Source organism: Sinocyclocheilus anshuiensis, unplaced genomic scaffold, assembly GCF_001515605.1.
Source record: "Sinocyclocheilus anshuiensis isolate Anshui unplaced genomic scaffold, SAMN03320099.WGS_v1.1 scaffold1831, whole genome shotgun sequence".
NCBI classification, from domain to species: domain Eukaryota; kingdom Metazoa; phylum Chordata; class Actinopteri; order Cypriniformes; family Cyprinidae; genus Sinocyclocheilus; species Sinocyclocheilus anshuiensis.
In genome coordinates, this window is record NW_015551116.1 from 184,184 (window position 1) to 210,911 (window position 26,728).

Here is a 26,728-nt window from a genome sequence, read left to right on the forward strand (position 1 = left end):
AAATTTTAAAAATTAATCTAAATAAAAGGGTTAATAAATTGCATGTTGCTTTTTTTAAAAACAAAAAAAGTAAGTTGAATACACACAAATGGAGCAGTTCAACCTATAGACCAATTATAGGTTTGTAAACATTCAGGATGCGCGCGCATCATGGTTGCAGAAAACCCGGGAAAGATAGCCTTTACGGCTAGAGAATTACACGGATACGGCACAAACTAGTTAGGTTTAAAAAGATTATAGATTATATTGATTAGATGTCATTTTCAAAATGTTCTCCGCATATTACAAGACCTTGTCACCCAGCGATAAGCACTGTTATTCAACGAAATTGACGTTAGAGAGTAGGATAGTCTTACAGATCCGAAACAGGGATGAAGGTGTTTGTGGGCGGAGCCTATCTGGAGGCAGAAAATGACGGTTTTCAAGCGGCAGTCTATGGAGCCATGGAATAAAAGAATTAAAAAAAAGGTAAATTTGATTTGATATTTCAAAATTCTGACTTTATTCTCGCAATTCCGAGATTATATTTCACAATTCTAATAAGGAAAAACAACTCGTCATTCTCTCTTTTCCCCTCGGCTCTTCTGGCTTTTTTCCCCTCAGATTTGACAGACTCGCTAGTTTTGAGTTAAGTCGAGTTATAAAGTCCGAATTAGGAGATATAAACTTGTATTTGTAAGAAAAAAAAGTCAGAATTTTGAGATAAAGTAAATAAATGTTATGTAAAAATGTTAATAGTAAGGTTTAAATAATATTTCATGCTGTAACTGTAGGGCTAATACAATACGTCCCCTATGAAATGCATATGTGAATTTTATGTAGACCTATTGTTTAAATCAAATTTATGCTTTAAAAGTAGAGTAATCATAGCAGTTTTCATCCATAGTATGTCCATTTAAACGTCTACTTGTTCCCAGTGTTTTTCTGCAACCACTATGCGCGCGCAGCTGCAAGTGACGTAACTGTGACGTCTACTCTGAATTGGTCTATACTGTGTGTTCTTACACGAATGAATTAAAATTGTTTATATATTTTGAGATAGTTGATCAGTACACTGAATCTCTTTTTGTTCAGATCAGTCAGAAAGAAAGAAAGAAAGAAAGAAAACAAGATCTTCATAAGTCATCCTCTTTTGTAGGTTTTCATCTCGAGTATCAGTGAACATTTACAGCTTTTAAGAATCAAGCATATGTAAATCTTTGAACGGCTTCATTTGTATGAATTCAGTGAATATGTTGTCAAAATATTTGTCTGTTATAGGAAATGGCTTATTACAAATATTCAGTACTAAATAAAGCAATTTTCATGAATACTCCTCGATTTTTATTTATTTTTTTATTATTATTTATTTTTTTACATTCTTCAAGTTCAACCTTAATACCTCAACTGCACATACAACATATTTAATGTTGCCTTTTAAATCACTTTTAGTGCAATACTAAAAAAAAAAAAAAGTTTAAATGCATTTGAATAATTTCATTAGGATTCTAAGTGAATCATTCTGAATTTGCAAACATTTCTTTTTAATTCAATCAAACACCTGTGAGTGATGAATGGAATCAAGTTTAACTAACCACTGCAAGATAATACTGTCATGCTATCCTAGAACTGAGCCTGTTGTGTTATTCCTGCAGCATCACCATCATCATCATCATCATCATCATCTCAAGCATGATTACAGACTCAACAGAGATTCACTTGGCTCACAAACCAACTCAGATTCAGGATTCATGATGAAGAGTAAGTGATGACAGAATGATCTCTGTAGGTTTCTGTATTTTCTCTTTGTGTTGAGTCCAGTCTGATCTGGTCTGGTCAAGATTTGGATCAGTTTGGGTTCAGACAGTTCAGTCAGTCTGTGTTTGGAGAACAAGACCTCAGAGAAACACTGCTTTGTCTGAGTGTGAGTGTGTGTGTGTGTCTGAAGATCTAGTTCACACATCCATGATGGGTGGCGCTAAATCACGTTTCACACAGGCTTCTCAAAGCGAGCGCGAACACACACACACACACACACACACACGCACAAACAGACACACACACACACACACAAACAACCCCAATGTAAACAAACACTTGTTGAGTAAACAAAAACACGCGTGAATGGGATTCCCTCTAATGACGAACACATCCTGCACACGCTTCTCACTACAAACACTCACACAGTAACACACAGACACGGATTTTTTTTCCCGTTTGTGTGTGTGTGTGTGTGTGTGTGTGTGTGTGTAACTGCTGAACAGCCACACTCATGTACTGTATTTAATATGCATGATACTACATAAAAGTACAACATTACCATGTACTGCTTGCCATAATAAATAAATAAATAGATCTGTCACTACTGATTATATTCCTGTTTAATGTATGTACTACTGAATATGATATAAATAAAAAAACCCAACCTCACAAACACGAGAGGAACAAAAAAAGAATGACAGCGTAAGAGAGAGCAGACGTGCAGATGAGCCGCAGAACTGAGAAATGAGGTGAAGGTGAAGATGAGAGTTCACAGAGCAGAAGTGTGTCACACCAACCTCAACGGCCCTGAACTGATGACAGACAGAGAGAGAGAGAGAGAGAGAGAGAGAGTGAGCAGATGCGCTGCCATGTGTCTGTCACAGCATCATCAGTGCAATCTATTCATGCAAATCATCTTATGTTTGTTTGCATCACGTCACACACACACAGGAAGAGTTTTACAGGACGACACTGCAGTTCAGAGAGAAGATCAGATATGAGCCCAGAATTCACAGATCACAAACACACTCTGGTCCTCCGCTGATCTGAGCTGCTTACCATAGAATTCAACTTGATTTATAACTGATGAATTACAGATACTGAACTGAATCCACACTGAACTGACTGGAGCTGAATAATGACACTATTGTCTTGCTTACAGCAAGAAGACAGAAGTTAACTTTTCCAGCAAAGGGACAGTTTTTTTTTCAATATATTCAATTAGCATACAATTATAACAGTGGCTGTTACTGATCAAAATCCAGTAACGGATTAACGGTTCTGCTGTGGCTGTTTGGAACTATTTTAGTTTGCAAAATAAAGCAAAAACAGACAATACAGTTTCCAAAACGTAAGTCATTTGTACAAAATCAAAATCACATTTGCAATAATGCTGATATTCAGGAAAACAAGCACTTTTGATTACGTGATATGTCATTAACATTAAACAAACTCATACAGGCACGTTTTGTTGTCATATCTCAAATTTGGAGCATTTTTACTAATTTTGGTGGTGTGTTCACCCTAAATCCTGGTTCATTTCTGACCCTGGTCACTGGTTTCAGGATTCTCATGTACTGTATCACCATCCAGTGCTGACATTTCCAATGCTGTTCTGCCGTTCACGCCCTGTCCTCTCTCCACTATCCAATAAAATTAAAAGATAAGATAGCAAATGCAACAACAAACAAAGTGTGTTATAGCTAAATGACTGGCAGTGAAACAGAAGACACTGGTTCAGTCAGATGAATGGTGCATTCTGAAGGAGTTCCCACAAGAGCTCTCAGATCTCAATAGTTCTGGGGAAATGAGCGATAGGAGCGTGAACGAGAGGGACAGCAGTGAGCAGGCCAGGAGAATCAGGTGTGTTTGGAGAGGCTTCACCTGCAGCAGACACTCGAGGGCCACCTGGCAGAGATGGAATTACCACAACATCCACGATCAGCCTGCTGCGAGACGAGCGGCCCACTCAACACACCACCACAGCGGGAGGAACGGAGGACAGACACACCACTCTCTGATTGTTCTGCTGTGACATGCTCCTGGATCTGTGGCTTCAGCACACAATGACTGCAGCCAGTTCACCAAAAGAGCGGGAGCACGTTCACACGGCTTGAGAGAGAGCGTGACGAGAGGGAAGAACACAGAACAAAGCTACAACTGAAGAGAATCAACCCACTAACACACAGTGACGCTGGGAGGGATAGATATGATGCTGGGAGAGAAACTTGTGGGACTTGACAGGAGAACAACAGAGGAAGTCAAGCATCAGAAGACGCACGCACATCATCTCAGAATCAGAACGAGATGTGCCGCCAAGCATGCTTAGACACACAAGAAGTTTGTCTTGGTTAAAGAAACTTCCAGTGAACACATAAGGCACATATAATGAATATGAAAATATATATTATCAGAAAGAATGAGCTTTATTGCCAGGTATGTTTACACATACGAGGAATTTGTTTTGATGACAGAAGCTCCACAGCGCAACAGAATGACAGTGACAAGACAAGACACAGATAATAAAAAGAATAAAAACAGAATAAGTGAATAGGGAATAACAATATACAAAAATATCTAAAGAAAAAAAATACAATATACAAAATAGACAAGATGGTATTAGAAGTGTGTACAGGTATGTTATGTACAAATGCAAGGGAATGTAAATAAGTATGTGTGTTAAATAAATGTATAAATAGTGTTGTGTGCTACATGTTTATTGTCAAGTTAAGTGTTGATGAGATGGATTGCCTGAGGGAAGAAACTGCTCTGGTGCGCAGTGCTCTGTAGCGTCGAGCAGACGACAGCAGTTCAAACGGGGAGTGTGCTGGATGCGATTCTGCCAGCCCTTCTGCTCGCTCTGCATGAGTACAGTTCTTGGAGAGTGGGGAGGGGTGTACCAGCAGTCCAGACTATCCTCTCGAGTCTGCGGAGGTCAGTTTTGGTAGCCGAGCTGATGCACAATGAGAGAGAAACTTTGACAAACTACACGTGAGTTACTGACATCACTGAACCAGCAGGACAGCGAGATGGACCTCCTTCACACACTCACAAGAACACACTGGGATCTCCTGCAAAAAACAAGATCTGCGGCCCAACACATCAACACTCAGGAGCTCAAAGCGTCCAGCAGCAGCTGAGATACAGACCCTCCAAACAGAACCGCATCCATCCGTCTTCCTTCAGCTCTAATGAATACATGTTCCTGTCAGCGCATGTTCTGAGCCACTGCATCGGACAGCACCGAGGGATGCCAGCGGCGGGACAAACGCCCCGGAGTATTGATGAAAGAGTGCACTACTCCGTGTTCACTGTGCTGGCGTGTAATTGAAACTGGAGGGAGGCGTGTTCTTCCGTGTTTTGTTCTTGCAGGGCAGAGGTTCATTACAGTTTCAACAGTCACGGGACAGCGGCCCCTCAATTCACGTCAGGACACACATCACGATTCAAGACGTCACGATGCATTACAATGTAACTGGATCAGGACTGAAAAGGGCTCAGTGTGACCGCAGTGCTTCTGGCCTGCTTCAGCTGGACACACACACAGGGATGTGAAACCTGCATCAGCACAGGCCGGCGAGAATGTCTGAGGACTCAGGTCCGGCTCATGGCATCATAACAGAAGCTGAAGCATCTCCTGTTCCTCGACCTACCAATGTCTGTCTTACACTAATGCTGAATATTACACTGTGACAGTGAAAGTACTTAACATCGAAACATTACACCTCCTCCAAGTGTCACAAGTGTGTCAAAGTGAAAACAAGATGCCCTAAAATGACAGAAATAATGGATGAAGAATGTTCTGCAGCTCACTTATATTAGCAGTGTGTATGCATGTGTGTGTGTGTGTGTGTGTGTGTGTGTGCTGATCTTAGAGAGGGTTAAACAATCTCAGTCTGAAGTTCACAAACAGAGCTACGCTGGAGCTACATGAATGCGGCCAGCGTTAATGAAATTTGCTCTCAAATATTTACTGACTGGCCCACCGAGAGCCCTCGGTTCACCTCTGCCACAGATGTGCTGCTCCACACTCACACACACACACACACACACACACACACACACACACACACTCACACATATTTTACAGGTATGTTTGTGTCTAATTATGACTCTTCCACACATACAGGTGCTCCTCAGTTCCAGCACTCAGTAGTGTACTGAACAGCAGACTCTAGACGTGTCCACACAAACATTTACTAAACATTTTATTAACAGAAGATTGTTGGGTTTGAACAGCAACCAGAACTACTAGATGCAGCGCTGAAGATGAAGACAGTCAGTATTGTGTGTGTTTGTGGTTAGAGGATGATTGAGATAGTTAAGTGATTTTCTACACCTGTGGTTAGTCTTCTGGACGCCCGTGTGAACGTTCCTGAATGTGTCTGACAGTGTAAAACACCGCGGCAGCTGGAGAACATCTGGAGGTGTCTGCAGGCTGAGGCCCATCATTTACTGCTAAGAGCCCAGATGACGAGTAAACACAGCCGACCAGAGAAACACTTCACCCGGTCTGAACCTCGCTGGACTCGCCGTCGGGTTCACGCTGAAGCCTTTGGACCTTGATTAGCCTTCTAGATCTCATCAGTCTCACGTCCACAGACGAGCTCTACAGCGTAACAGCGTTCTTACTGCTCGTCCTGGACTCAGTGGAGCTCATGGTGAGCCGACAGACCAGAGCGCACAAACAGGACTAACGGATCCACTCACGCTGCTCTCGCTCCTGAAGAACTGATTTCCACTCATCGAGTCTGATGTAGTCGACGGTCTCACAATCCTCCTGAGCTCATTCAACAGCACCGTATGCAGGACTCGTTCCTGATAACCAGTCACATCAAACTAGGGATGCACGATATTATCGGAACGTTATCGGTCGATAAAGGCTTAAAATGTAAACATCGGTATCAAAAAAAATGCCGATATGCCTTGCCCATAAGACGGAGAGCTCGCATGTGCTCGGGTGTGATAGTGATGAGATCACGTCAGCAGCACGTCATTCTTGAAGCAAACTTTTGCCTGAATGATGACTAGATTCACTGTTTTGGAGAGAGAGTCAACAGTTTCTAGCGTGTCTGGAAAGGCGTTTTATTTACCGAGGGGGCGCTGTTGGCCTACTTGTAATAAAATGAAAGTAAAATACACAAATAACATTAAGATACTTGTGTTTCTGAATAAATAAAGCAGTATCAATGTAATAAAATTACACGTCTATTTTGACTTAAACGTCAGAAGTTATAGCTTACATGAATAAAAATCACAAACATGACACTTGTAAATTAAATATTTGATATATACAGATTTATTCAGTAATATTTAATATATTTTTTCAAATGGATTATGAAAATGTAAATATAAGGAGCTCTAAAAGTTTTTTTTTTACAGCTCTTTTGCTTTAGACCATCTATTAATGTTAAACCCACAAATAAAATGTTAAGGTTTCAACTGCATCTGCCTGAGGAGAAGAAAAAAAAAACACAGCAGAGATTGATTTTATTAGTTATTTTCAAGGCTTTCAATGTACTCTTATTAAAAAATAACTTTAATAAAAGTGTATTACTTCTAACAAATAAGTTTTTGCTCAAAACTAACCAAAATTTAAACAAAAAAGATTTCCGCACAGGAGAGACCTGGTGTTGTTTCAAAACAAAGGTATATATATATATATATATATATATATCGGTATCGGCCAAAATTATTAGAAAAATTTTGGAAAAATCTAATATCGTGCATCCCTAGATCAAACTCATTCTTAATGCGGCCTTCTTGATGTCCGGCTGGCTTACAAATGATCATGAATAAATGAGTAGCACTAAATAAATGATAACTTCTTTAATGGCCATATCAGTGGAAAGGTTGTTTCACATGCTGTCGATATGTTTGTCTTAGCCGGCGCTTACCGCTGTGATCAATAATCCTCCTGCAAATATCACCTTGAAAGTGAGGACTGGAAGAGCAGCAGATATCATCAAGACCAGGAGGATCAAACTCAGTCGAACCCTAATGTTCACCATATGTTCACTATTACGGGAAGACAACTAGAGAGAAGAACTAGAGAGAGTGAACAGACAGACAACGACCACAAAACAACATCTGTGCAACAGTTAAACAGCTGATTAAGAAATCTGATGTAGATCATGAAGTAGAAGCCAGAAAGAGGGAACAACACAAATCAGCCTTGATTCTAGATGAATCACTCTGGTCCATCCAGCACTGGACTCGGGTCTGTTTCTGAGATTCAGCATAAGTACAGACGTGTTTTATGTTGAGAAAATCACAGGAAACATGTGGGTCTAATCTAATTTAGAAGCATTAAGAACTGATGCAGTATTGAAAGGAGCAGCGACAGAGTTTAGTGTGTAACTGTGTTTCAGGAGTCGTTCGATTCAGCTGGCCTGACTAATATATTCTCACTGGAAGTCTAAGATGAGATCAGGATCAGGTTCAGACTGAAGCTCACATCCCTGATTCTACACAACCAACCTTCCCTCCCAAAAACTACCAATCTAGATCAAGGGGATTCCAACCAAACCAATGCATTTATCTATTTTCCCAAAGAGCTGAAGGCCAGAAGTTTGAAACATTATGAATCTATCCATTCACGGTTTTTCTGGGACAGCAATCACTTTCAGTAAAAACTGACTGTATCTCAGATCAGATGGTCTGATTGATGAATTCATGAAGATCTGCAGTGAATGAGGTTTTGAAGTCTCAGATTGAGCAAAGAAGAATCAATGAATCTATTGCTGCTGATGGGAATCTTAACACACAGAAGGCCAGTGTAATTAACCACGGTAATTAAAGACAAGCATTAACAGTAGCTTGGGGCGAAAACACCCACCAAATTAGAGGGAAAACACCCCTGTATGAATGTTTTTAATATTTATAACATATCACATGAGAAAGAGTGCTGTTTTTACAGAATATCAGCACGACTGCAAATGTGATATTGATATTGATATTGAAGTTAATATTAATTGACTTGCATCTTAAGACACAGTATTGTCTGTTTTTGCGGCTTGCCATAAGTCATTTTTAAAGCCACAGCAGAAGTGTCTCAGAGCAACACATAATGATTCTTTACTGAATGAAATAAACCGGTCTGCTGACAGCGATATGAAACCTCAGCCGTGGCGGTCAGAAGATCTCTGCTCACATCACTCAGACCCGCTGCTCTGAAACCAAATCAGATTTGAATAAAGCCATAGAAATCTGCTCAGAGTTCAGTGCAAAATGAAATAAATCCTCCGTTTGGTGACACGGCTGAGCATCAGCATTCGGCGCTGGTTCAGGAGGAGATTTAGAAGAACATCAGCTCAAGTCGACTCAAGGCATGCACAGTATGATGCACGGGAACAGACACATTTAGGACATTATTAATAGCATCATGAGTTTGTCTGGCTGTGGCATGAGCTCAGCTGTCTTATGAGTGAATATCCAGTCTAATGACACGACACTGTGTTTTAATTCAGCAAGTGTCATGCTCTAGTGACAAACGTCTGCACACACTCCGTGTGATTCATGAGCTCCAGAAACTACAGGCTTCTGCTCACACACTTACTGCACACAAATATACAGCACCTACGTATGAATATCTTCACAAAATATCCTTTAATATTGCATTAATATTACTTTTATATTATATACACATTCTAAATTCCTTTTAGTAACAGGTAACTTGAAGCATCAGTTTAATATGCAATAGTGCACACGCTTGTTGATCACACGGCTCTGTGTCGTGCACACACACACACACACAGCAGACTGTGGTTTCTGTCAGATTCAGTCAACATGAGGAAAGTGTGGAGCAAAAGTGCTGCTGCTGCGACAGCTGACCAATAACAGCCTCCTGACGAACATTGATGAGCCTGACACGTCCAGCTGACTTTATCTAGATGATCGACTGATTGACCATCATAACCGGATTAATTTAGCCTTTAAGCTATCAATTATTTTCTGATTAGTCAATTAATCCTTTAATTTACCAACAAATATTAACCATAACTTTTGCAATTAACCTTTCAACACTTTTGTCAAACAATTTTTCAAAATATTACTTTACAAAAATAAATAATAAATAAATAAATAAAAGGAAGTGCATCTCCATGATGTTCAGTCAATGTGTGACTGCGTCTGACAGTCTTTCCTCACAGGTGTGAGTCTTCAAATGCGTTGTTCATTCAGCTGCTTGAATACATATCTGTATGAACGAACAGCTGAAGTCACAACCGTATTCTCACTCAGCTCAGCATAATGGCAGCATCAAACACAGCCATGTCCACAACACCAGGAAGTTTCGGCACAATTGACATGTGCTCACACATTATATAACTAGCTGACCAGTGCGGTTCTGTTCATACAGCTTTTCTGAAATGTGCAGGTGTCGGTTTGGTTATGGAAAGCGGTCATCACGATCATAAAAAACAAAATGCTGTATGAATGCGAGTGTATTTAGCAGCGTTGCCATATTACCCATTGATCTGCTCTAGGGAGTGTTCTGCGTGAAACATGACAGGAGATTGGAGACGAACGCAAACAACAGCACATTCCAAACAAAACTACATTCACATAATCAGCGGCATTATGTTGGCATGTAGTTTCATCGCTTTCATACAGACACTGGCACCAAATTCATCCTATGAGGAAACGTGTGTCCAAATAACTAGTGCTTTGCAATCATTCACCATGTGGCTTAATGTTACACTGCAACATCATCACAAATAACCCCATCATTACAGGAGTTTGCACAAATAAAACAGCATGACACACAAATGGCTGAGCTTCTGATTGGCTGAGAGGAATCATTGGCTGATTGGCTGTGGAAAATAACAGAAGCGATTTTACGCTGATCTCTGGCAGCTGATGATCTTCAGTTAGTCAAAAAAGCACTGGCTTACTCGAGTATTACTAAAACTAAACACTTACTCAACTTGTGCGTTTCATTTAGCACTAGAGTAAATGTTAGACAGACGTTCGTATGCTGTGAGGGTCACTCTGACTTCAGGACATATGATATGGATCATCAGACACTGAAGGGTGTTGGTCGGGGTCAGGGGTCAGGGGTCAGAGGTCAGACTCACCCTGGAAGGACTGTCGGGCTCTCTCCACCAGCTCCTCGATGGGGTAACTGGCCAGATCTCCTCTGGCGTGTTTGGTTTTGCAGTATGTGCAAGCGTTCAGACAGCTGTGGGACAGGGAGAGAAAGAGAGGATCATAAACATCAGGAGCGATACATACGCACTGATAAGTGTGACAGATATCAACATGTCTGAACACTGAGAGGATTGGCGGTCCAGATGAACCTCCTGTGCAGGTCATATTTAACTAACAAAACCAACAGAAGCTTTGCTTTGCATAAAGACAATGAACTTACTTTAAGGAACATTAAAGGGGTCATATGATGTTGCTAAAAATAACATTATGTTGTGTATTTGGTGTAATGAAATGTGTTTATGCGGTTTAAGGTTAAAAAAACACATTATTTTCCACATACTATACATTATTGTTTCTCCTCTATGCCCCGCCTTTCTGAAACGCGTCGATTTTTACAAAGCTCATCGGTCTGAAAAGTGAGGTGTGCTCTGATTGGCCAGCTATCCAGTGCGTTGTGATTGGCTGAATACCTCAAGTGTGTGACGGAAATGTTACGCCCCTCACCATACTGTTATGTAGTGTCCCGGCACGATGAGACAACGCCAATAAAACCCATTACAAACGAGGCATTTGTTGCATCCAGTGGGCACATAATTACTGATGAAAGTGTCATACAGGCAGTGTGTGTTCATTCACATGGCTTTTTGCGCTGTTTGCTGCGACTAAATCTTCCATCAGACCTTCTCACTGATGAACTGTAATGAATCCAAACATGATCTCAATTGTACTAGACTAAAATCCTCAGACTTTCACTCAACTAAAACTTGACTAAAAGAACAGGATAGGCTGACTAAAAAGAACATTTGATACAGGACTGAAACTAAGACTGAGACTGCTCTCATTAGAGTTACAAATGACCTGCTCTTATCATCTGATCGTGGTTGTATCTCTCTATTAGTGCTACTGGATCTTAGCACTGCGTTTGACATTATCGACCACAACATTCTTTTGAATAGACTAGAAAATTATGATGGCATTAGAGGAAGTGCATTAGCATGGTTCAAATTGTACTTATATGACCGCCATCAATTCGTAGCAGTGAATGAAGAGGTATCATATAGAGTATGGAGTGCAGTATGGAGTACCTCAAGGCTCAGTACTAGGGCCATTACTTTTCACACTTTACATGTTACCCTTGGGAGATATCATCAGGAAACACGGTGTTAGCTTTCACGGTTATGCTGAAGATACTCGGCTTTATATTTCTTCGCAGCCCGGCGAAACATACCAATTTGAAAAACTAACGGAATGAACAGTCGAAATAAACTGGATTACTCAATTTCCTACTGCTAAATTAAAAACAAAAACAAAAACAGAGGTTTTATTTAATTAGAAGAATGGCATCTACGCTAATATTAGTCTGATTCTCTTTTATTCCGAGGTCACCGCAGCCACCAGATCCAGTTCGTATCCAGCCCAGATGGTGGATCAGCACCTAGAGAGGACCCCTACAGCCCTGAATATCAGCGGAGACCAGGACAACTTGACGAGCCCCAGATACAGATCCCCTGTAAAGACCTGGTCTCAGACGACCACCGGGACAAGACCACAGGAACCAGATGAGTCCTCTGCACAATGTGACTTTGCTGCAGCCTTGACCGCCATCAATTCGTAGCAGTGAATGAAGAGGTATCATATAGAGTATGGAGTGCAGTATGGAGTACCTCAAGGCTCAGTACTAGGGCCATTACTTTTCACACTTTACATGTTACCCTTGGGAGATATCATCAGGAAACACGGTGTTAGCTTTCACGGTTATGCTGAAGATACTCGGCTTTATATTTCTTCGCAGCCCGGCGAAACATACCAATTTGAAAAACTAACGGAATGAACAGTCGAAATAAACTGGATTACTCAATTTCCTACTGCTAAATTAAAAACAAAAACAAAAACAGAGGTTTTATTTAATGGACCAAAATCCTCTGCATGTAACAACCTAAAACGCTGTCTAACACTTGTTGGCTGCTCTGTAAATTCTTCGTCATCAGTTAGGAACCTATGTGTGCTATTTGATAGCAATCCTTCCCTACAGCCCTGAATATCAGCGGAGACCAGGACAACTTGACGAGCCCCAGATACAGATCCCCTGTAAAGACCTGGTCTCAGACGACCACCGGGACAAGACCACAGGAACCAGATGAGTCCTCTGCACAATCTGACTTTGCTGCAGCCTGGAATTGAACTGCTGGTTTCGTCTGGCCAGAGGAGAACTGGCCCCCCGACTGAGCCTGGTTTCTCCAAAGGTTTTTTCTCCATTCTGTCACCGATGGAGTTTTGGTTCCTTGCCGCTGTCGCCTCTGGCTTCCTTAATTGGGGACACTTGACTGATTGCACAGACACTATTGGAGCTGAACTGGATGATGACATCACTGAATCATCAATGAACTGACTTTATCTGGAAAATGACTGTTATTGTCCTCTTGCATTATTGACAAACTATTTTCCTGTTGACACTAAAGCTGCTTTAACACAATTAACTAACATAATCAGTATTGTATAAAGCGCTACATAAATAAAGGTGACTTGACTGAATTAAAAGCATCACACTCACAGACAGACTCCAGCAGAATGAACGGGGTCCACCGCTTTACTCCTCACTGGGCCAGACAACAGCAAAACGCAGAAAACAGCACCAATTAAAGTCAAAGCCTCACTTTAGCTTAAGTTTGTTGTTTTCTTGCACACGTTTGGCTGAGAGGTAAAGAGTCTGTTGTCTATGCGTTTCAGAACGCCGATCAATAAGTGTCTGGCAGGACTTTTTGCTGTTTGTTTGCTGAATGAGCTCCACCGAGAGCCGACTGGACGGGAGCTCTGAGCCTCGAGCGCGTCTCGCCTTTCATCAGCGCTGTTGATGAAGCCCCTTCCGGACCAGATCTCTGCCGGGGAGTCAGGACCGTCCAGGAGCTCAGAGGAGAGAGTTCAAAACGCTGGACTGCCGCAAGGAGCATCATTAGAGAACAGCAGCCAGCATCGCCTCCCCTCCAGCAACTCCGCGAAAGTGCTGAGCTAGAGACGCGTCTGTGGAGCCTCATTACCGCTCCTAAAGCTGGAGATGTTTCGCTGAAACACAGGTTTAACAAACACACAACTGCATGTGTAAACACTACTGAACATGGTGATATTTGCTCCAATCTACCGCCTTCATTAGTGTTAATTTTGTCAGCTGTTTTTTTTTAGTCTTCATCTTAGTCCTGTGTCAAATGTCATTTTTAGTTTTGACCATATCAAATTTTATTTTATCATAGTTGTTTTGTTTTTGTTTTTTTAGCCAAGTTTTTTCAAAGTCTGGGAATTTTAGTCTAGTTTCAGCAAGTGCACACTTAGTCATATTTTAGTCATTCTGCATTCTGATAATCACAATTATTATTCTCAAAATAATAATAGCGATTACTGATCATGATTGTTGTCATTTGAGAATCAGAATTCTTGCACTTTCACCTATAAGCACAAATCAAAAGAATGTAGACTCAAACACATGCTTTATTGATCTCATCGTTTCCTGATTGATTATATTATCCGAAATATAAACACACTATCTACATTAGAAAAACTGGTAAAAAGCAAAAGCAGTGACATTCCTGATATTAATTTCAATAATTACAAATTATATCCATGTATTTCTATTAAAACAACAACAAAAAGCCTTTGTATTGTGGCACAGAGGTGCATAAGCACATTTATTCAGCATCAGTCACAAATAATTCAGTAGAGATCATGTCTGTATCATTAATTAATCACTGAGGAGATCTGATGGCAGATTTAGTCGCAGCAAACAGCGCAAACGCATGGATATAGCGTATTTATTTTTTAAACTATACCTCAGTCTAATTTTTCATCAACAATATTACATGTTGATACAGTCACAGTTAGCCGTCTTAGTCATGGAGGAAAAAGAGCTTCTGGTTGTATGAACAATTGAAACTCACAGTGAGACATATTCCTCTAACTTCACAAGCCCAACAGCTAAACGCTGATCCTCCATGGATTGCATGTGACTATGGGAAGGCTTTATTATTTCAAAGGGAACTAGAAGATTAAATATCAAGACCAGATGACCAGAGACAACATTACTACAATACATCATGTGTCATTCACCGGTGAGAAAACTTTATAGTACAGTTAGTAGAAGTACTACAATACCAGGAAGGAAGATCAGGTTTTTGATGTTTGCCTGCCATTCTCTCTCTGTCTGCACAGCATACGTGAACAAACAGGGTGTGCAGAGGTATGCAAATACATATCTGAGGCAGATAGGAAAGTCAATCAAAATGCTCGGAACGAGTGTTTTGATTGGACGAATATTTCTTGGTCCTACGCCTTCCACAGAATATATAAATACATATAAATACATTTAGACCACTTAACTTAAAGGGATTGGCACTCCTAATTGAGATTGTAGATAGAGTGTCAATGGTCCATTTGAGAGATAGGTGGCGGTAATGCACTTATAAGTCTGCGATCCGCTGTAAAGCAAGAAGACGCGTCAAGCGCCGGCTGTTGAGGACGCGCTCAGGACAGATCAGACATTGCAGTGCATCAGAGGTAAAAAACGATATAAATACTGTTCAGTTTCTTGCACAGACCAATCGTTTTGTGTCTTTACACATCAGTGTATTGTCTCGAGCCGCAGGGTTTAATTTGGTTTTGTTTGTGTATGTTTTTCTTTTACTCTCAAAGCCGTGACTCTCATTCACTTCCATTATAAGACTGACAGACTGCAACGGTTTGAGTTAAAAATCTCAGTTTGTGTTCTACTGAAGAAACAAAGTCACCTACATCTTGGATGCCCTGGGGGTAAGCAGATAAACATCACATTTTCATTTTTGGGTGAACTATACCTTTAAAGATTGCTATAGGGATGTGAAGAGACTTTCAACCAGCATAACAAAAAATGTTTCTGAAGACAATCACCTATTGCATTTTTAATGTGAAACGAGCCCAGTAACATGGATCAAACTCACCGTACCCCAGTGGGCTCGCCGTCCTACACAGAGCTTTCACATTAAACCAACCCACGTCTACCTCCGAACACCCCTGACCTATCACAGAGGCACAGGCAGCATTCTGGGTAATCTATTTACTTGAAGTCCTGCCTTACACAATTCCAGGAGAATGTTGCCTCAGTAGTAATAGAGCGAGAGATAATGAACAGAGATGGCTGACGCAGTAAGTGCAGCGCTTGAAGGGTTTGAAGTGTATTTCAGTCATGTTACAGAATCCGAGGGCCGTTCTTTCTCTGCGTTCATCATGCTAGCACCAGATGCTTTCATCCACACGTCCCGTCTGAGCTGAGATTCATGCACATTTGAGCAGATCTACAGCATTCGGTGCATCACTGGTTATTAATGCAGGTGCTGCATGATTTCAATATCGATAGATCAACAAGCGCAGGAACAACCGCAGCATCTTAAGACGCTTGCCATCACCAGGAGCTCTGGGTTTCTGCAGGTCTGATGAAAGTAAATTTAAACCCTTTTTAAGACCAAGTAAAGAAAATCTAAGGAATAATTCAAATGGAACAAAATACATCAATATGATCTCTACATGTAAATGTCTTGTATTATCAACACTTCACAGTTTGAAAATACAACTTTGGCAGCTCTCTATTACTTTTAAATCCATTTTACAAACAAACAAACAAACAAATAAATAAGCAAGCTTAAGGCTTGAATATCTCTTTTCCCAAACACTAGAGTATGGAAATAACTTTTACTGTACCTTCTGATCACATTGCAAAAAGTGATGCTCTTCTTAGTATTTCTGTCTCGTCTAAAGACTAAAAGTTGTCTGGTTTTATGAGAAATTTATCAAAATTAAGTGAGTTTATGATTAAATCAAGAACAAATATGTCAACGGGCTAAGAAAAATCAACTTAATTCAAAGGGAAACATCATGTTCATTTTGCATCTCAAGTACATATTTGCATTGAAACATTTTAATTTTTTCCTCAGCTCATGCAACATTTAATGCCATGACTTCATGAATTGACGACTTTCTGCTCTGATTTAAGACCTTTTTAGGCCTTCCTTAATCTGAAGAAGGGCAAATCAAGACTTTTTAGGACCCTCAGAAACCCTCTCTCATGACACACCACAAGATCTGTCAATACCAGCTAGTGCAAGTGCAGGTGAACATGCAAAGCTTGTAGAGCTCCTCAATTGGTTTGACTACAGGACATCTATTAAATACAGGACATCGAGGGAGCTAACACAGTACTACAACCGTTTAGTGCACAAAAGTAAAACAAAAACTATCCATAACATCCACTGTTACGATGTATTATTTATTACAACTATGAACTGCAAAATGATTGTACCACAGCATGGAGTTTAATTCACTCAAGCTCTGACATTAACAACAGAAGATACGGGAAGAGTTTTCTCCTCCTTGTTGAATTCTGTTTATTCTGCTATCGTAACTATACACAGTTTCAGCATTAGCATTCATCATTGTTCTCCGCTCCTGCGACCCGTCAGAACAGAGCCGAGACCCGGTTGTGGACGTTCTGCTCCATTCACACTGATAAACAGGCTCATTTATGAAGCTCCACAGGTTCTGTTCTCTCCACGCGGACAGCACAAAATATCAGGGCCTGATTAGACACCTGCAGTAAATAATTTCTTAATTACTTCTGCTGAAAGCCGCTCGCCGCGGCTGCATCCGCCTGTCATTAATTACGCCAGCGATACATGCGGACAATATACTTCATCACAGCGCCGGGACTAACGGGCCCCTGGTGAGACTAACCCGCTTTACTCTTTGTTACCTATTCAACAGTCCTGTGACAGTAAGACAATGCTGAGAGCTCCCCAGATGCTCCCCGCTCCCTCAATTTATTAATTTGAGCCCCAGCGAGTGAGACGCAGCTAAATTACGCTGACCCCCGCCAGCAGAGCAGACACCCATGAGACACGTGATAACAGCTCGCAGGAGCGCGGTGAGACGGTGGCTTGTTTGGGGTTTACTTAAGAACGTAATTAAAGAAGTTTGAACTGCGAGGTTCACAGCCCTGCCAGCAGTTCATCATTGTGTTTGAAGGACGGAGGAAAGTCAACTGGGCTGAGAGAAAAAGCTTCAGAATGAGACAAAAACTGATCCACACTGCAGTGCTACGACACTCAGAACCTCTGCAGAACATCACTGAAGAATCAAACAGCTACAGGATTCGGTTTTCATAATCTGATGACAAGAAAATTAACAACCTCAACCAACTGCATAAACACAGGAAAAACCTCGGGCAGGATTCACCGAGAGCCGTCTGAAAGACTGAAAGACGAATGAACGAAGAGCTGGGTTTGTCTTCCATGTCTGGAGGGAATCTGAGAGATGGATTATGTTCTTCTCCATTAATTGGACCCAGTTTAAAAGAGTAACTTTTATCCAGAGCAGAGCAGGCTGAGCAGAAACAGCATGTGACTGTTTCCAGCTGAGTTGGGAACCAATGACTAAAAGACAAAGCCGTATAAATGGACCGTCAACATCCATGTCCAAGTGATCAAGCAGATCACATGGGCCGAGAAGGGACTCAGATTGTAAACAATCCATTCCATTTTCTCCCATCAGACACCTGGAGCATGGCCCAAAGTAAAACATGAGGTAAAACGGGACACCTCTTCTGGTTGCTGCTCTCCGATCTGAGACCTGCCATCCAGCAAACATCACACTGAAGCAGAAAGAGCTCTTGAATGATGTTTGGCTCAGTTCTATATGCTCTCAGTGCAGGGTTGTGTTTTCCTCTCTTACTCCCAAACAGCACGGTCAAACCCTAACGGAGGACATTCAAGCGTCTCTGTGAGGCTTCATTTGCTGACAGCTTTGTCTTCACTGTATTCTTCGTGTTTGTGCCACTGAAGTAATCTCAGGTTTTCCATAACGGCATGTTTACCGTCGCCTCGCATCTCCCAGCAGTTTTCCCGCAGTAATCTCATAATTGAAGAGTAATCTGCTGGTGATCAGTGTTGATGCAGCGTTTGTTCGCTGAGAGGAAAACAGAAAGTTGGCTGTTAATTAAAGTGGATGTGGAGGCTGTAATCCGCAAGCGTCCGAGATCTGATCCTGGAAACGTGCTGAGAGCACACGCCAACACATCATACTTGTTCAGGTTTAGCTCTTACTACTTTTCTGCCGGTGCCAAAGCTCTCGAATGCTCTTATAATAACCCTGAAATAATATCTGATATCTGGAGTCAGTGTTGGCCTGACAAACAGCCGCATGTTCCAGTGAAATACACTTTACTGTACATCCATACACATTAATGAAACACTCACAGATCAGGTGACCTGAAGGGACGACGGCAGAACAAACTCATTGGTGTGTTATATGTGTGACTTTCAGAGCGGTTTAAAGTTAGTTTCGTCAGGCAGTGTATTAGCAAACACTCACACTCCTCTTGTTTTGAAGAAAACTCTTGAAGATGAGGCCCAAAATGTTCTTTAATCAATCCATGATGTAGTTTTTGTTTTGTGTGGACTATATTAGTTAGGTTGGTTTTTGCTATTGTATCTAAATTGAAATCAAGAATTGTAAAATTGCACTGGTGTCTAAAATGTTGGAGTCACAAGCTTATTTATTAGAATACAAGGTTATATGGGTCCAAAAAAAGCATGTATGTGTGTATCCAGGCCAATAGAAAAAATCCTCAATGTTGAGCCTTGCAATCACGTGTGAAACACTCAAATTCCTCTGAGCACCGAATCAGTGTTTGCAGCAGTGCTTACAGGGTGATATGTCCAGCAGCCCAAGACTGGTGGCCCACTGAAACTAAGCAGGGTTGAGCTGGTCAGTACGTGGATGGGAGACTCCTGGGAAAACTAGGTGCTGCTGGAAGAGGTGTTAGTGAGGCCAGCAGGGGGTGCTCACCCTGTGGTCTGTGTGGGTCCTAACGCCCCAGTGTAGTGACGGGGACACTATGCTGTCAACAAGCACCGTCCTTCGGATGAGACATTAAACCGAGGTCCTGACTCTCTGTGGTCATTAAAAATCCCAGGATGTCTTTCGAAAAGAGTAGAGGTGTGACCTCGGCATCCTGGCCAAATTTGCCCATTGGCCTCTGATCATCATGGCCTCCTAACCATCCCCATATCTGCTGATTGGCTTCATCACTCTGTCTCCTCTCCACCAGTAAGCTGGTGTGTGTTCTGGAGCACTATGCTGCCGTCGCTTCATCCAGGTGATGCTGCACACTGCTGGTGAATAAGGAGATCCCCCTCACAATGTAAAGCGCTTTGAGTGCCTAGAAAAGCGCTATATACATGTAAGGAATTCTTATAAATTATTATTATTATTTGCTCATGTTCCTGTTGTCCTGCACACAGATGCATCTCTTCCCTTAATGAGTGTCATTCTCCACAGTCCAGTGAACACTTACAGGCCAGATCGCATCTCACGCTCCACTGCACACACGCTCAATCCCAGCATCCCTCAGCTGGCATGAGAGAGACACCTGCGGGCCTCAGCGCAGAGCAAACACCTCCCTTCATCTTTCATGAAGCCAGAAACAACAATCAGCACAATTACAGCTCTGTCACAGGTGCCTGCCATAAAATCTCATCATATGTGTTTATTAAACCATTATTAAAATTAAATCATTAAAATGTAAAACAGAATTTGTGACACACTGAGCTGATGATGACATCACTGAATCAACGATGAACTGACTGTTGCCATCTTTTTAGAGCTGCTTTGCAGCAGAATTGAATTGTGTTTGCATCATTGAAACATTTTCTTGTTTAACACTGTAAAGCTGCTTTGAAACAATCTGTAAAGTATAAAGTGCCATATAAATAAAGGTGACTTGACAAATCAACCAAAAAAAAAAAAACCTAAGAATACTAATTTGTTGCAGGACTGGGAATTTTCAGAGAAAATCCAATCTTTCAGATGTGAACTAGGTGACTAATCAAACACAAGTAAATGAAACTGATCATGCGAATCATCGTTTCAGGTTCAGTTCAAGTAGCTGCTGTAGATAAAGCTGAGGAGACGTCCTCACATTCACCTTCATCTTACTGTTCAACTTCGCACTTAAATTATTAGACTGTTAATATTATTTGTAGTAAATAAATAAAATCGCCTTTGCTAGTGGATTCAGTAAAGAGAGCTTTGGATTGGCTTTGAATGGCTGGTTTCCCCGTCTGTGTTTCACTGCAGAGCCGAACTGTGAAGACTGTAACATTAGGAGAGGATGGATGACCGCTGTAAGAGCTCATGCTGACCAAACGTGCAGCCAGTGATCATCCAGACGGCCTGCGAGTGAAGCACCTCTCTACCAGTGGGAACCGAGCGGCCGGTCCTCAGTAGATGTTCGCGCTCCGCAGCTGCTGGATGAGGCAGTGGCCATCGTCACAGACTGACTGGAGAATCCTTCATCTGTGCTGAGTTCATGACCCAATCTCACAAGAAAGCCCACCGCATTCATAACGGCAGGCGACCCGCAGGAATAACCGCCTCGTATTTCCAGGCCAGCCGCGAGTCTGACGAGAGCTATTGTTTGCTGTCATCCAGCATCACCGCAGGGAATAGAGCCGTCCGACAGCAGAATCATTCAGGAAGCAGCCGACCCTCCAGGGGCCCGAGGGCCGAGTCAGCAGGGGCCCGACCATCAGGGGACGACACACACGCTACGAGACTCCAGCGGCGGAGACACCACCAATACCTGCTCATCTACATCAGCACAGACAGAGACACGCTGCCCTAGTTCTTCTCAAACACATGAGAAACTACTTCCAACAGCATGAGCTAAACTGTTTGGCCCTGGAAACAATGAACATAAATAATCCACTGAACAGGATTGTGAGATAATCCCTGAAAAATGGAGACGGAGATGAAGATCCCTAACGCTCAGATTCATTCTGCTGCCCTGAGCAACACAGACCAAAACAGATCATATCATCAATCTCACAAAGCCACACATCAGGTTACAGGCTTCTTCAGAGCCAATTACTGACCTCAACACTCGCTAACGCACACGACACACTCAATTCACACGCACAATCAGACGCACTATTATCCACTGCATCCTAACAGCTCCTGTATGGGGGAAAGGGCACGTCATAGGGCATGACAGCCATAACATATTTAGCTTATTGTGCAGGGGTTTTTTTATTTTTATTTTTTACTTTTGCCCCTTTATCTTGAGTTTGGGAGTCATTCTTGTTCATTTTGGTGGTACTGTTGCCCCAAACCCCCATTAATTTCCGGCCCTGACTCCCACTCATTCATGTGTGTTATATAGAGTTCACACTTTGCAAACTGCCACATAGTTTCATTAAAGGGGTGGTTGATTGCGATTTCACTTTTTTAACGTTAGTTAGTGTGTAATGTTGCTGTTTGAGCATAAACAATATCTGCAAAGTTACGACGCTGAAAGTTCAGTGCAAACAGAGATATCGTCTTTTAAAATTCTGGCAGTTTAATGCCTACCAAAACGGCTCGTAGGGACTACAACGAGCTGCTTCCCGGGTTCATGACATCACAAACCCAGAAATTTACATAAACCCCACCCCCGGGAACATGTAACGAAGGAGGCGGGGTTTATGTAAATTTCTGTGTTTGTGATGTCACCAACCCGGTTATGTTGCGCTGCTGTAGAGAAGAGGAAGAGTTGTTGCCATGCCGTTAAAACTAGGGGTGCACGAAAACATCTATTCATATATGAATCGTGATTCTGTCTTCTAACGATTCTAATGGATTCACAAGTTCCAAAATCAATAAAGCAGTTGTTCTTAATCCTGTTCCTCGCGTCCCCTGCTCTGCATCTCTCTCTCTCTCTCTCTTCTGATCATCATCTCGTCAGCTCCAATAAACTGTTCCAATTATACACTTTGTGTATAGACAGACAGATATTTTTCACATAGCTATGAGAAGCGTTAAACATGGAAGCACATTCGTCTGTTGTGCTGTATTAAAGCTTTAATCAGGATAAAACTGTATATTAAAAGCTAACATAAGCAGTAACATTTATAAGTAACAGAGTACAAATTGCAACAATTGATAAGCAATATTGACGACATCATTGTTTACAATATAACCGGAACGCATTCTGAGCTGAGGGGCGTGACGTTTCTGGACTGCACTGGCGGATTAGCCAATCACAACACACTGGGCCAGCTGACCAATCTCAGCCCATCATGTATTTCTAAGGGAGGGGCTTCATAAAACCAGGAAATCATCAGAGCGTTCAAATGAGAAGGAACAGAGCGGTTTAGAATAAAGGTAAATTATGTGCAAAATAATGTTTTTTTTTTTTTTTAAACGAAAGCATTAACACATGTTAGACTGCACCCCATAAACACAATCAAGCCTAGAAAAACAAAAACAGTCAACCACCCCTTTAAACGAGACTATTGCTGATGGTTTAAGACTCATTAGATGGACGTTGAGTCCAGGCCAGTCAAGCTCATACTGCACTGATAAATGCCACCATGAGTAATTATTACACCCTCTGATAAACGAGCTGGAGAAAACAACTAAAACTCACACACAAACGAATCCTGCGATTCCTCCAGAGGCCAGCGATCGGCCCTCCGTTCACACTCCAGCACAATAATGACTGCGACTGTAAAGACAGGCCTTGTTTACGCATGCGAGGACACCAAAACACGGCAAGACCAAACACACGCAAACATGCTAAGATCGTGTGATGCTGAGAAAAACACAAAACAATCATGGGAGCTCTTCTCTCTTCCACCACTGATCTTCAGAGAACTAAGGACACGGAGAAACCCTTGATAGAACAGGGCAAACACATAATTAGCTCAACATTATTAAGTTCAGTTGAAGACTTAAGCTGGTTAGGAGGCATGAACGTCCATCAGACAGGAGACCGACGTCTCGTTGCAGAAACAGACTATTATTGGAGTCATTCTGCACGATTCCAGCATTGTCCTGCTGTTTCCATCCGCTGAGGCTGCTATAGACAGGCAGACTAGCTAATCTGTCAGATTTGTGGTAACGGCCAACTAGTGCTCTTCAATCACTCGGGATTTAAGCAGCAGAGCAGCATCTGTCCCGCCTCCACGTGTCTCCACACAGAGAAGAGGAATAGAGGAGTGCAGACCGCAGGCCGAACCGCAGCGCCGCCACAGCTAAACTAGGTTAGCGCTCTGGCAGGTGTGCGCGGCGGCTAGAGGGGTCAGCGCTAGCGGGTCATCCTCCGCCTGCTGCCTGACAGAGCTCTACATCATCAGAACGACCAGCAGACAGACGCTTCACGAGCCAGAGATCAGCTCACCGAACGAAGAACGGGCATCGATAACCAGACAATAATGCAGGAAGTTTTATTCATAGATGCTAAACGCTCAGCATGCCAACTGAATGCTAAACATGAATCCAGGGTGCAAACGTGGAACTCTGCCTTTCACTACTGATGGAGAACATGCTAATACTAAATACATGTAAACACATGCAAACAGAAAGAACAGCAACAACAACTGTGCGTGTGTTATACATCACTACTCTCGTGAGATTTTGATCATTCCGTTCAGCACTAATTATTTATTTAACGTAACCTGAGCATAAACACATACTTGATAGTTACAGTCATGTGTTGGGTCAAGCTCAGTTCAGTTCACCAGCGCAGGACTGCAGTTAGCATTTAATTGATCTCTGTAATTCATTTATTGTTCAGGATCAACTACAATGGACTAAAATGGTTCAAAAGTGCACCGTTTTCATGCTTTCAGGCTCAGGAGGTCAGAGTTTCAGAAGATCCAGGAAGGTCAGGTGAAGCCTGGAGCTCAAACCGTCTTTAGCTTCATGTTTCCACACAGACTGCAGCCAAAGGCAAGATGCATTATTTATGATGTGTAAATATAACACCAACACAATGCGAACGGCATTCTACAGAGATACATTTAATATGTGTGACAACTGAAATAGATTCATTCAAGAACGTCCGAATGAATTTAAATGTTAATGGAGTTCTGTGGAGCTCTCTGGAGACAGACGGCTGATATTACAACCAATGAAGCTGAATTTCAATGAGACAATCCAAGGTCGAATTCTCATCAACTGCAATCGCTGTACATGAAGAGACTCCGGTGTTAGATGGTGAAATGTGTTTTATACACACAGAACTGTTGCTGTTTCTTTACCTAAACATCTCTGAATGCTTCGTCTGCCCAGAAACGACAGGGAAATGCATCTTGTGTGGAAATAAATGCATCTGGTGTTTCATTTAGCCTCTCTTCCATAACGTGCTCCAGCAGCGGTGAGGAATCACTGACGACACAGCTGCTCCGGACTGGAGCGCAGCCAATGGGAACTCGCTAAACTAGCCAAAGCCATAAGCTAATGTTTTTCACGACACGTCTCTCTGATCAGAGCCAGAAAGAGCTGCAGACGAGTGACTCTCTCTGTAACACCAGACTTTGTCAAGATCATGTCTGCAACTGTCGTCTCACTCTTTCTCAGCATCTAACGGCATGAGCAGCGTTTGCAAGAATCCATGTGAAGATAAAAACTTTAGATGCGTTCCCGGCGCTCTTCTACTCCATCTTCCCATAATCCTTAGCAAACGGTGCTGAAAACAAAACTCACGGCACAGTGTCCATCTGCTGAAGCAACTCAATCAGTCCTCGATGGCCACCCGATACGCCGCTGAACTAATCACTAATTTACACCGCCATCACATTCACAGTTATTCAGAGATGTTGACATTGTTCTAGTGATGTAAACAGAAGAATCAGGCTTTTTGAATCCGTGTATCATTCGTTTTTTTATTTAATATTGAAAGTAGAAAAAAGAAAAAGAAAAAATGGCTCCTTTTTTGTTCGTTTTTTTTCCCCAAAAAAACGAAAAACGAGAATTCAGCTTAAATTTTCGTTTTTCGTTCAGGGGTAAAAAAATTAATAAAGAGCTTGAATATTCGATTTCTACATGTGGGCGGGAATTAAACGCCCCTTTCTGCTGATTGGTCAGCCGCAGATCAAACCGTGCCGTCATCAGTTCTTCCACAGTTTCACGCAGCAGAATAATAGTCCTCCGCTGCTGCAGTTGTACGGTTTCTTAACGCATTTAATGCAACTACATTTCATCTTTTTTCATCAAAAAAACAGACTAATGAATAGCTTGACATAACTCGTACCGGGGCAGAGTAAACGTGTGTCAGATCTGGAGGGGAGCGTAGCATGAGGATCTGAGCCTGACACCCGATAAGAGGCTGGATGACGGATGGGACGTCCAGTCGAGAGAGAAACCTCACAAAGAGCTCTCTATCTGCACAGCCTCCAAATGTCAGGCCTGATGTCAGAGGGGCCGGAAAGCAAATTAAAAGCGGCTCCGGAGTCGAATAAAGACAGACTGACACTGAGGAGATGATAACGTCACATATGAATGCAAATGAAGTCAGAGATCTGACCTGTAACTACAGCCGTATGCAAACACGAGCTTTATTTTAAGAGCGGTCTGCCAGTTTACAACAGCTAACGGCTCTGAATCATTTCCAGCCAGTGACTGAACGCCTCGTGTGATTATACGACAGAAACACTCCAGACTCCACTGATCAGCACACTTCCCTCTAAACGCCTTCATATAAACAGAGGAGAAGAATGACTTCAGAAGCTAAATGGAAAATCATGTTTAAACCGGAATTTTCTATCTTTTTGGCTGCATTTATTATCAATGTATCAGTTATGCGTTATCCTTCTGTTTGTATGTTTGTTTGTTTTTTTTGCCAGATAAACAACATATTTAAATAAATATTACATATTTTAAATGATTGTTAGCAATATGTAGTATAGTTTCTCAAGAGCAGCTTGACTGTAAATGTTGAGTAACTAGTTCACAGCTGATGGTGCTTGTGTGTGTGTGTGTGTGTGTGTGTGTGTGTGTGTGTGTG

The 26,728-nt window shown here is 41.9% G+C and overlaps 1 protein-coding gene across 1 annotated transcript in view; it reads right to left on the bottom strand.

The window, feature by feature from the left end:
- LOC107663002 (threonylcarbamoyladenosine tRNA methylthiotransferase-like) overlaps positions 1-26,728 on the bottom strand; it is a 240,386-nt gene that overhangs the window by 134,479 nt on the left and 79,179 nt on the right. The window contains exons 7-8 of the mRNA XM_016453136.1: positions 14,817-14,916; positions 10,818-10,921 (exon numbers count right to left, since the gene is read on the bottom strand). Of these exons, the coding sequence (XP_016308622.1) occupies positions 10,818-10,921; positions 14,817-14,916 (204 nt within the window). The remainder of the gene's footprint in view (positions 1-10,817; positions 10,922-14,816; positions 14,917-26,728) is intronic.